At 35.2% G+C, this 13,070-nt stretch overlaps 1 protein-coding gene across 9 annotated transcripts in view; it reads right to left on the bottom strand.

The window, feature by feature from the left end:
- The window catches only part of FUBP1 (far upstream element binding protein 1), a 34,548-nt gene that overhangs the window by 8,908 nt on the left and 12,570 nt on the right, over nt 1–13,070 (bottom strand). For 3 of the 9 annotated variants that reach the window (XM_080348418.1, XM_080348416.1, XM_080348412.1), the window contains 4 exons: nt 11,868–11,996; nt 11,122–11,196; nt 5,810–5,955; nt 713–3,301 (listed from right to left, as the gene is read on the bottom strand). In XM_080348418.1, coding sequence (XP_080204544.1) covers nt 3,239–3,301; nt 5,810–5,955; nt 11,122–11,196; nt 11,868–11,996 — 413 coding nt within the window. In that variant the 3' untranslated portion in view covers nt 713–3,238. Of the gene's footprint in view, nt 1–712; nt 4,261–5,081; nt 5,429–5,809; nt 5,956–11,121; nt 11,197–11,867; nt 11,997–13,070 lie in introns of those variants that run through there. The other 6 variants (XR_013922405.1, XM_080348413.1, XM_080348414.1 and 3 more) reach the window with 6 other exon arrangements.

A 13,070-nucleotide genomic window follows, 5' to 3' on the forward strand; every position in this document is an offset into this window, starting at 1 on the left:
TTTATAGTACCAGCTATTGCTTGTAAAACTTCTGATTTTTTCACTGCTTAAATGATACAGGAATGGCCAGTGACAAAATAAGAGCCTATCATAGCTAAGTTGGTAGGAAGAAAGCTTCAAGAATATTTTCAGAAAGTGCCTACCTTCTCAATCTTTGTTCTCTCTTAATGCAATAAATTCATTGCTGCATCTCTAAACATTGTCTTCTTAAGACTACTGTACTGTTTTTCTTCAAGACCTCCTTATATCAACACTAATGTCATTGTGCTAACTCCATCTGAATTGTTCAGCTTAAGCGTCTGTAGGTGTAATTTTACAAACCAAAGTCACATTTTAAATTAAAGAACATGTGTATAAGCCTTAAAATACAGACAAGGTAAGCTGCAGCAAGTTAGATTTATGCAGTGATTTCAGGAAGAAATTTTCCTGCAGCTGAATCTGGTGACTGCTCTTTGTACAGTTACCTAGTGGAAGTCACTCTTTTGCCTCAATAAAACAGTTAGAAATTCAGAAACATCTTGAAAATATGGTAACAAGCTGCATGATGCTTTGATTTAGTATTTATCCCAATAGGCCTATAAATATTTTTTCCTTCATGTAGGTGATGTTCATTCACAGAAATACCAGTTGCTGCTATTCTGAAGCTGTTATTTCAAACTAACGAAGGCAAGAGCATAAAAAAGACAAAAACATTGCTATTATTATTCATCAGTTTACATTTATTGAGAAAAACCATACAAAAACCATTATACAGTTAACATGTACCCATATTACATACAATGTCAATGCAAACTCAAAACCACATTTTTGTAAAGCATTCAATTTACCTCAAGTCCAAGCTGCATCTCCCTAAGACACTGTTCCCATCACAGTTGCCTTTTAAAGCCAATCTTCTTTTTACACACGGGTAGTTTCTGCAGAGAACACTTTTCTCAGGACGAAAAGGCATTTCACATGCACGCAAGAGAAATACTTGTGCATACATAAGTTTTATAAGCTGTTACTAGGGAAGAGGGAATCCTATCAACTATGCTTTCTGAAAAGCCCAGTCCTCCCCTTCCTCCCCCCGCACTTCCAGAAAAAAAGCAAAATAAGAAGCTTTTAGCATGCAATGGAAAACTTAAAAATTACTCTGGAAGAGAACAGGGGAGAAACAGTTTCTGTCATCCAATAAAATGCCACTAGTAAAATATTTCAAGATAGGCTGTGCAAGTGAATAGTGATCCTGTCTACCTGGACAACCTAGATGACTTATGATAGAAGATTATCTACTTGACATTTTATTTCATGTCCTATTCAAGTATAGGCTGCAGAAAGTGATGCGAAAATGCTTTTCCTACTTTGAACATTATGCTTCCTTTTTAAACCTTGTGTATTCTTCACATTCTACTTTATTCGTGGGACTCTAAGGAGTAGGGGGGGGAAGCAGGAAACACTTAGAGACACCTTTTGGACAAGTTCATTACATTTCTAAGGAGGTCCAGTTATCTTTTTGAATGAGGATAACTCACTCCAATAATGTATTTTCTGTTCTCCTAAGAGCTATGACTCTGGAGATAAGAGTTGAAAAATAAATACCATGCTTAGCACAAAATAGCATGCCTGTAAGCTCAGCAGGGAGAAAGCTGGAAGTCAATACACCTCAAATGCTACACAAAGAACATCTCATCTTCCACACACTACCAACATTCCAATAAACTGGCTTTTTCTTCTCTATCTCCTCCCACTGGCTAAATTCACCATTGAAAAACTGTTAAGAATACTTTAGCAACAACAGTTGAAGAAAAATGTAAAGTGAACAAATTACTCACCCCCCAACACTAAATTCACAGTATCAAAATCCAAATGGTACACACCTAACCTTTTTTCACATAAAAAATGAAGTTACGTATTAAACTGCAGATGAAATATTAAGTGGCTTGAGAAACTGAAGCACAACTATTCATGTTCAAAATTTCAATGTATCTAAGCTTGGCTGTTTAGAAGAATAGAAATTAAAATAGATGGTTTAAACTATTAAATCACAGTTTTAAAAAAACTTAGCAGATTATGGAACATTTATGGTCAAACAAATAAAACTTTAAAGAATGAAAAGTGATCAAAACAAAAATCATACCCTACACCATTACGTATGGGATACATTTCAAATCTGTTACGTTTTTGCCAATTTTACCTTCTACATGGAGCCCTTCTATGGTCCATGCTCATCGGCTCACCAATGGCATACACTCAAAGGATTCCTCTTTACTGGTAGTAACTATCTCAGGACCTGATTCTATGAGCTATGATTTGGTGCTTGCAGCATCTTCAGCACTGTGTGTGAAAATGAAGGCAGTAATTTTGAATATTTTTCTTTGATGTACAGATAAGCAGGATTTTTGAAAGAGGAGCAGCACATTTTAGAAACAGAATCATCATTAAAAAAAACCCCAAAGAGATGCTGCTTTGCTTTAAGCTAAAAACAAAAACAAACAACAAAAACCTGTACCAGACCATCTATAAGACATACAAACATTTTAAACTATCAAAATATACAGCAATTCAGTTAAAGTATCAAGAAACAGGATACACTGACTGCTATATAGATAAAATATTATTTGCTGTACTGTTAACATTTAATTGGTGCACATGCTTTTTCAGTTAAAACATACTAATCTCTGCAACTCCAGAATCTGTTTTCCTACCATGTCAAGTATGAATAAACAAACTAAGTTATCTAAAAATTCCACTAACACACTATAACTGTAAGACAAGTTATCAAGTTCAGTGATAACAAGAAGCCATATTCTTTATATTTAAGTCTCACGGATTTGAGTGGGAATAGTGCCCCATTATTAAAAAAAAAGCATTTGTGAAGGCTGTTGACATTTCTAGCAAAGTAATTCCTGCATATTTTAAAGGTTTTGATTCTTTAATTGCAACAATTAGCTATTTGAGGAAAAAAAGCAAAAATTACTTATTTCAATCAAGTTTAATTACTGCAATCTACTCATCTTTTCTAAAAAAAAACCCCAAAAAAACCCAAAACAAAACACAACAAAAAAACCCCAAAACATATCCAAAAACATATTTACCTAGAAATATAAACAGTTGTTTAAAAACTTAAAAGACTTTCCACTGAAATGGAACCGTGAGTAACAATGCATTTGGGGAAGCAGCAGATTGCTTTTCAATACACAACCACAGATCTCACAGGGACAACATTAATGTACTGAAATATATTACTTTATATACTTCCTTAGGTTGTGCTTACCTGTTGCTTTTTTGCAGCAGAACCTAAGGTGGAAGGTCTGGGAAGGCACTGTGAAGTATAAATAATTGCACTGTTTGCAATTAATAAAGATTTTATACCTTAAATGAATCAAAATCAACAGCCTCCATTTTGTGAATGATAAAGAATCCAGGGAATTTAATTTTGCTCAGTTTAGTACAAAATAAATGCACCATTCTATAAGGTTATCTACAAAATACCATGCAGAATATCTGAACTATTAAACTTCATACCCTACACTAAAGATAGCAAATACTGTCCTAGCTTCTTTTAAGCTACCAGAATAATTCCTGATTTTAAAAGGGATAAAAATAATTCCTTCTATTTCTACAGCACAATGCATACATTGCTATTTACCTGAAAAAACTACTTTAATTTTCAAGCCTTAACTTCTACCTCTCTGTGCAGCCACCCTAAAAAATTTATTCTCAAAGCAACAATATGGTGTTCCAAAAGATAAAACAAGTAACAAGTTACAGATTTAAAACATACCTACGTAACTACGTATCTGCAAACTATCTGAAGACAAAGACAACTTCTGTCTAACAAGTGGTTCCAAAGACTTCAATGTTACAATATGCATACTTTAAAACACTGAATGATACAGCTGCCTCAGGAGTACTAATGAAAAAAAGCTATTACTCAGATAAAAAGAAACATGACTTTATCTATTGCTTAACGTTTCAGAAATACTTACCCACAAAGCTCATATAATGTGTATGTATATATATGCAAACCTATGTTTCTGAATTAAGAAGCAATTATGATTTCCTAAGATACCAGCACTGTATTCCAACATAATAGTCACACAAGTATGGCATTTTCATTATGTGGAACATTGACAAAAAGATACTGTTGCAGTTCATCAATTTGTCATTCTGATGTACTTACAGTGCAATGCTCCTTGAAGGAACAATCAAGGATGATACACAGCACAGTCCTCCTCACCCCTATAGAGCTAGTTCTATACTGGCTGGATCAAACCTGCACTTCAACAGACAATGGCAAGACAGACTGTATTGCATGTAGTCTAATATATGCAAAGAGCCAATAAATATGCAAAGAGCAAACACAGGATTTCAAGAGAATCAGGTTTTTAGTATGAGCATAAGAGCAATAAGAAGTTTCAAGTATATATATAAAAAAATAATCAATCGATTCAAATACTTGAGTATTTACAAAAACAGAAATTATCTGCTCTGGAGGAAGTTCTCAACCACTCCCCGCCACTCAACAAAACAGCGTTTTAAGGACAGATGCAATTTTTATAACTACTATGCGTAACACATTGACTTTTCTACACTGAATTTTGAAGTGGACTACTTTAAACTGAAGGCTTAAGCACATTACACTTAAAAATAGATTTTATAACTAGTCTGAAAAAATCCATAAAATAGTTATACAGGAACAGTTTGAAGTACTCGATTAAGAACAGAAGTTCTCTGTTATAGCAGCTGCACAGGTCTGAAACAGTGGTCATGTATAAAAGGAAATTTCACTGTTAATGCAATGGAAGTATGCCAAAAGATCACCTTCTTAAACACATGCAGTTTTAATCAAATAGAAAGAAAATTAAGGTATTGAGATTACTGATGCTAGGCAGCAAAATACAATGAATGAAAGAGATCCTCCATCTACAACTATTCTGCAAAAAGGGAAAAACATGCTAACGACAAGTTCTTAAACTCAACAAGCTTTTGTGGGGGGAGAAAAAAAAAATCTCATTTGTGTACAGGTACCTTGATTCAGCGTTGAAAATCAATGCTATAATTCTTTATATACCCACATATCCAACTTACCGACACAGGAGGTTTCATATTATTTATTGTAAAGCACAAAACAGGCATTTTAAAAGTGATAAAGTATACATTGAAAAAGTACATTTATATCACAAAGCATTGACCACATAATTGCAAATACATTTGCTGGAATGTGTACATCTACACTAATACTAAAAACAAACCATTTTCATTTCTACACAGAAATATTACCTCCTATCAGTAGTGATAGATATTTTGTACATTTTCAAAAACACTATTTTTTTAACCAAACAAAATTAAGATCTTCATCAAGGCGTCTGCATCCATACATTTAACAAAGGTTTTTTCCCCCACACAATGAAGCAAATACTGTATTGTCCACTTCTTATTATTGGCCCTGTGCAGAAGAGATACATAAGAGATACACAAAAAGTTAAAGAAAATCCTTTAAATTGAGCTAACTCAGGAGTGAAGCCTTTAAGAAAGAAAAATTGGTTAATGTAAATGGTGGTGGCTTCTTGCATGGTTTTCAAAACCCTGGGAGGAGAAAGTTTTTCTTTTTTAATTTTTTTTTTTTTTTAAAAGCATAATCACCAAACATATGGAGAGATACAGAAACACAAGTTATTAGGTAAACAAAGACATCTATCAATTATTCTGATAGGTATTTAGCTAGAAAAAAAGATGCATACTCCAAAGGTAACAAAGCAGGAGACATGCAAAAAAATATCTATAACCACTGAAACAGAAGCCAGCCAAAAACACTGAAACTTTATACCTGTGGTGCTGGAGGATGTTGTGGCATTCCCTGTGGACTTGTCTGGGCATAATACGCTGCCTGTTGCCTGTAGTACTCAGCCCATGCTGCACTGTAATCTGGCTGACCACCCGGCGGAGCCCCAGCAGGGGCAGGAACCGCTTGACCTACAAGGGATTACAATTATATAGCTTTGTTGTTGCAGAAGAAACAAGAAAATATCCAAAATATCCTTGCTTAACAAATGCCACCTAGCTTCTTGCAATATTCCTCCAAGGCTTCTGAATAATGTTATCGCTGTTTTTTCAACCCAACAATTCATCCTATTATTTTAATGTAATGACTCCCATGCAAAGCGAAGTTGAGAAATCATAAGGACAGTTTTTTCTACCTCTTCAAATCGGGTTCCAGAGGTAAATTCTTTAAAGCCTGCTAACCTAAACTGACCTGAACGACCAGTAGTATTTAAATTAAAATACTGGTCAACAGGTAAGATTACTTTTTGTAATCTACCTAGACTGACTTTATCTTATTGTACAGACTGCAATAATTAATTCACCAGATGCCACTTCATTCAGTCCACCAATTTTGGCCTCCTTAGGTTACTGCAGATTACGTATTTCAAAAAAAGCAATAATTTCTGTAAACATTTATTCCACCCCAGAATATGATCCTGAAACTTCTCCTTCCAACACTCGTTTAAGTTTGGATCCACTAAAAATAAATGGTACACATATACGTGTACAGGCACCCTCTCCCAGACTTCCAGTGGAGAACTACCCGTCCTTCCAATGAAATCAACATGCAGCTTTAAAACTCTATAAAGGTGACAGACACAAGGACTCTAGTGTATCAAAACCATTCTTCCAAGGAAGGTCTATTGCAGACATCTTTACCTCCTTTTCCCCTTATTTCAGAAACAGACACTGTCCTCTTACTAACACTACTTTCTTCACCATTTTTTATCTAAAAGGTGCTTTTCCAGTTACTGCTGTAGAATGTACCTGCCTATAAGCAGAACACCACCATCTATCCAATCATCTGTCCTCACGCTTGCAGGCATCCAGACTGAATGGTTTTACATAGTACTTCATTTTAAGTTTCTTGAACTTCCAAAACAGAACAACAATTACTACTTAACCACCTCTCCAACTTTTCTAGGATACAAGAAACAAAACCAAAACACTACATGCAATACACAAAATCAAATAAATGCAAGCAAAATCCAAGCCTGCACCCTTTACAATTCCACAGGCACCTAATCTATGTTCTGCTACCAAGGGGCACCTTCCACACAAGCGGTCAAAGTTTTCAATGCTACCTGAAATCACCTCAGCTTTTATTTGCATACAAACACTGAGCAACCTTCTGAGCGCTGAGCAACCTTCTGGGGAATACGAGTAATGAAGATTCTAATTAAATGTTTTCTAGGGTATCAAGACAATGTTAAATTCACACGAAGAATACTCGCTATCCACACTCCTCTTACGAGTATGTGTATTCTCCCAAACTTCTCAAAAACATTAAGTGTGAGCAGAGAATCTGAATATTTGGCAAAGCACTGTTCTGAACATCTTCAGAATTAAATCTTCCATTTTCCAACCCTTGACACAACTTGCATAGTTTTCCCACTTACACTGTAGATATATTAAAAAGCCTCTCCATCACTTTTCCAGTTATACAGTAAAGAAATTGTTTTCCTAGAAAAACTTTCTTAAACTTCTTCAAATCTCAGAGCTCAAATAACGTTTTACAATTTATAATTTACCACAACTTACAATTGACACTTCTGATAAATTATTTTGATCAAAATGATCTTTAACATTGTTACAAATTATTCCAGAATACACTTTTTGCAAGTTCACTATTAATTTATGAGATAGTAATTCTACTTACAAATTATTTAGCTACGTTATAGCTGTCAGCACAGCTGAATGTCAAATCTAAGGCATTTTTTGTGCATTATGACCCAAGAATCTTCCAACATCAAACCAGCTATCCCAAAGCAGCCTCAAAATTCAAATAACAAATCAAATTTAGGAAGTTCAACATGTACACAAAGATGTCAAACTGGTTTCTGTCCTGAAATGCCTTAGTAAAAATCTGAAGTATTTTAGTTGCACCATTCCCCTACTAAATACTGCAAGTAATGATGAATCTACACAAGGAACTTGGCAGTTTAGCCGTAACTTCCTTTCAGTGTACAGAACTGCACTGAAACAGTACATGCTCATCAACAGCCCAATTCAACTGGAACACTAACAAACAAGATTGATAAACTAGATACAAAGGAAATACAAGGAACACAGAATACCTCCCCATTACAGAAGGCTAAGAAAGAAAACGGCAGATGATTTTACAGTTCTTCCACTACTTGAATCATCAAGGGTGATTCTAGTAAGAGAAAACTGTTCTTTGTCCTCTTTCCAGCTACAATGCTGAATACTCATGGAAGAACAGTTCCACTATTTTATTATGGAATCCCTTAGCTATAAATCAAGTCCACAATGTATTAGAACGACTTTAAATGACAGATCTACAAACTCCTATGTTGACATATAGATAATTTACTGAAATACGACTTCAAGTTTACAAGTAACTGTTATCATTGGGAGATTTTTAGGGCCCAGTTATAGAGATATTTCAGCTCTTGTAGGTAAAAATAAAAATACTATTTACTCCCATTCAAGATAACAGCATTTACACATCTTCAAAAGCTAAGCTACTATCTCATTACCTGGTAATACTCACAAGAAATTTAAAACAAATTTTGTGAATTTATTAAATGAGGTGCCAAGCAAACAGACAGTCTGGGTCATCTACAAGATCCACGTACAGTACCTCACCAGTGTGCGTAAGTAATTTTACTAGCTTTTCAGTCTCATTTTTAATTGTATATGCTACTCAAAGCAATAGTCCCTGACCAAAACAAGTCTGAAGAAGGAGATGGGACTTATGCCACCATATTTGAGAGCTGGAGCTTTCAAGTTATTGTTCCATACACTGAAAAAAAAGGGAAAGGTTCTCTGTGATTAGCTGTGACATATGGCACCACTACAAAGACACTTAGAAAAACAGTATTATGGTTTTGATGGGAATATTCAGGACTGCTTTACAGTTTTCAGATCACTCATACTTAAAGTATGAGAACATCCAGAGTAACAATTGCAGTATCACATGCAACTTGTTCAGTTCAGTACTGTCACCCTCATAAGCTTGCCACATGGATTATTTCAAAGCACTTTTCTTCAGCAGCAAAAATAAAACTGCTTGAGCTCAGGTACTCCCATGTTTCAAGTTCAGTTCTCCAAAACAGCTGTTTGTGTAATTACCTGTGCAGTAAAAAAATCTGAAAGAAGAATTGAAGAGTGAATGACTTGTAACTCCTACCTTTCCCCTACTGCACAAGTTAATTAAGATAGAAGCATTACAGCACTGCAGGATGCAGAACGAGTAGTAGCTGTATTTGAGAGCCCAGAGACCATATGAACCTGCTGATGGACAGCCTTCCTGTCTGTCAGATCTACTACTTCTTAACATTTTTGCTAAGGAGGTGGGGAAAACCACCTTCATTTAGCACTAAATCAACTCTAGGTGAATCCTCTGCCCTTCAACCTCACTTGGTCTGTTCCTCCTGTTTTCTAAGTGGATCTTAAGAGAAATTCTATCTTCCACATAAAGATTTTCAACTTGCTAAAGAAACAAAGTCACAGTCAAGTTATACAGGTCCAGACATCAAGAGCTCTCCTTCAGGTAAAGAACTCAATTTGAACTAGAAAAAGAAATCAAGATCAGAATTGCTCTTCTGTTTTCCCTGTTATCTGACTGTTGTCTTGGGCTTATTAAATTTTGCATTTTAAGAGCAATTCTTTACATCTCCCAGTATCTTTTTTGGGTCCACACTCCTCTTTGGACTTGCTTCCAGAAACTCTATCCCAACACCTTACAAGTAGCAATTATTTCATCAGAGCAAATGCAAGGCTTAACGCAACCCAGACTTTGCTTTCCAGAGACAGCAAATTTAGAAAGATGGAAGAGCCTCTGCCAACTTTTACACTATTCTTAAAAAGGCAGTGAAAAAAATCACCACAACTTTGCAGTGAAGAACACAAACTGAACTAACAGAGACAGTAAATTGAAAAAAAAAAAAAGTTAAAATGAAACAGGAATAGGAAAAATGGAAAGGCCCATCACATTGTAAAAATCATGAGTTTGGGAGTTCTGTTGCAATTTTCTTAGTCTGATACACAATTCTTGAAGGAAATAATAATTATGTATTTTCTGTATTATTTAATCTCTTATGCTGTCCGAAAATAAAGAAGAATAAAGGTAGTTATGTCTTGGCAAATAATTTGAGATCAGGCTGGTAGAAGGCTGATAACAGGAATTAAACATGCTACTGATCTTGACTCCAAGTGCTTTTTAATATTCCATGAGAAAATGGGGTGCAGTTGGAAGAGTGCAAAAAACCTCACCCACCCAAACAAACAATCCAAACTAGATGCTGCTGTATGTCTGCTCAAACAGAGATATGGGGGAAAGCCCGGTAGAAGTCCTCAGTATACAAATCTATATGAACTACAATATCCATGGGAGGATACTGTGAACAAAAGAGTGACCTGCAAGACATTCCCATAATTTAAAAGAAAACAGCACCTTCTGTCAGTGCATCAACACCACATACTCTTTCCTTATTCAGTAAAAGATTAAACCAGCAACTTAACAACTATATTTCAGTTTTGTAAGTCAGCTTGAGCAAAGTATTTTGAAAAAGTTAAGGACATATAACCCACAGTTTAAACACAGCTCTTAAGTGCTGCAAAGCAAATACTATTTAAAAACTGGCATGATCTAAAAGAAATCTAGTTACGATGCTTTAATAACTTAGAACACAGAAAGCAAGCTGCAAGAAAAGAAGAAATCTGTAACCTTAAGAGTATTAGGAAATAACTACTAAAAGAGACAAACATGAAGTAGAACAAAGGTGAACTCCCAACACTTACGAAATACACTTCAAAAATACACTCAAAAATACTCAAAGTATTTAGATTTTGTTTCCCAACAATCAAGTATATACATATTATTAAGAAGTATTTTTGCAAAGCTAATTGCTAGCATGAGTACAAGTAAATGCCTTAAACACAACACAGATTTTTAAGTCTGCTTTTCTGCAGGGTCCTGTGCCTCTAGAAGTATATCACAGGTCCAGAAGAGACATGGATTGTGCATTTATATTTTTGGGGGCATAAAAAAACCCCAAAAAAGCTAAACAACATCCGCAAGCCTCCTAAAACATTCTACTATGCAACAACAAAGAAAACATGCACACGTACCCATTTTTTTGTAGTATTCCTCCCAGGCCTTGGTATAGTCAACCTGCCCTGCTGGTGCTGGATTTGGCTGATCTCCTGAATTATATTAAGAATAGTCAAAACAAAACTACTGGGTTTTGTTTCATATATAGAACAATTTACAAATAATCAGCTGAATTTTTCAGTAATAATCCCAAATAACATCACTTAACTCTTACAAACCTATGTGATACACGTTACTAGAAACAGAAATAATTATTAAAAGACACCACAAAGAAACAAACAAATGTTTCACACCACAAAGAAACAAATAATTGTTTCAAGCATTCAGTGTGTTTACAATATTCAGGAAATATATACCACTCACGGTACAAAATACTACCTAAATTTAAGTGGTAAGCCTCATCCAGGAACAACAATTACAGTAGTACAACTAAATACTACAATTGTAACTGTCTTAAAACCACTGGAAGTGATTCAACCTTTTAAGCAAATGACAAACAGTTTGGCTCATTCTATTTTTACTTATGATTGAGTGCATTATGAAGACATAATTAAGTCAGCCCAAGTTGCAGCAAAACTCTCTTTGGAGTGTATTACAAGGTAAAATTAAGAAATACAATGTTGAAGTCTGTAAGCAAGAGTTTTCCCAAGAAAACCAGCTACCTTACAATAAATTTACCCAATATATGAAGACAAGAATAAAAAATAACGGGGCATCTACACCCCCAGCAATGAGAAATGTATCTATTTTACTACACAGCTACCTTGTCCATTAGTTTGGGTTGTAGCTGGTCCACCAGGAGGGGCTGCAGGTGGTGGTTGTGCTTGCTGCTGATAGTAGTGAGCATAATAAGCTGCCCATGCTGCTGAATTGGGATCTGTTCCTGGCTTACCTATGAAAACAAAACATAAGCATTTATAAAAGTAGTATGAACACAATGCTGTCCTCAATTAACCCTGTCCTAAGCACTCCTATTTTCTTCCAAGGAAAAATCCATCTGAACCAAATAACCATGTATATCCTGCAAATATCTTTTCTTTCTAGCACATACTTTTGATTAGGTTTCACACAAGTGTATTGCATAAAGTATACTTGCATAGGACTAATGAGATAAAATCATTCTAGAATCCTTACTACTACAGCGTCATTTATTAATTTTACGTGTGATAAACAAAAACAGATTTTCAAGTTTATTTAAAAAGTTGTGTTACTAAATGGTAGCAACAACGAATCATTCCAGCACCAAACAATTTCAGTGGTTTTACTTTTGTTATAACATCACACTAATGACACTGGCACAGGCAGAGGCGGCATGCCAAATGCATAGTTCTGAAACAGAATACATATCTTACTAGGTTATTTGCAACACTTGCTGGTTAAACTTCAAGGTAACAGTAAAATACCCAAACACATCATATTTTAAGAACCTGAATCTCCACAAATGGCTATAAAGCATCACTGTTTACTTACAGTTTTTTAGTACAACAAATAAGAGCAGTCATCTCCATGCTTATTTTTAACTACACCTAGGTGGGCCAACGATGCTGCTTCCTAGAGTCTTATTTTCTCACTTTTTCACATGCAGCCTTTAGGAATGGCTTATTCGTGCTGAATCACAGAGATTGGTTACATTATCAGACTGGCAATCCACAAGATCTATAAATCCACTATTAGAGAACACCATGTTCTATAACACAACCAGTATCCTTTAATGCTATTTGCATCATTAAAGAATAAAGATATCTGCAAATAAATGCAGCCAACTGAGGAGGGAACTTCACATAAGGACATAGACACAATTGATGCTTTAGAACACCTTTACAAGGGAATCAAAGTATATTCTCCCCAACCATAGAAGAGATAAGGCAGTGACTAATGGAAGAGAAAGAAAAAGTCTTTCGGGTAGAAGAAGAAAAGGCATTCGGGAGAAGACATTCACAACAACAAATTTCTCACAGTACTTCAT

This window comes from Nesoenas mayeri (assembly GCF_963082525.1).
Source record: "Nesoenas mayeri genome assembly, chromosome: 8".
NCBI classification, from domain to species: Eukaryota; Metazoa; Chordata; class Aves; order Columbiformes; family Columbidae; genus Nesoenas; species Nesoenas mayeri.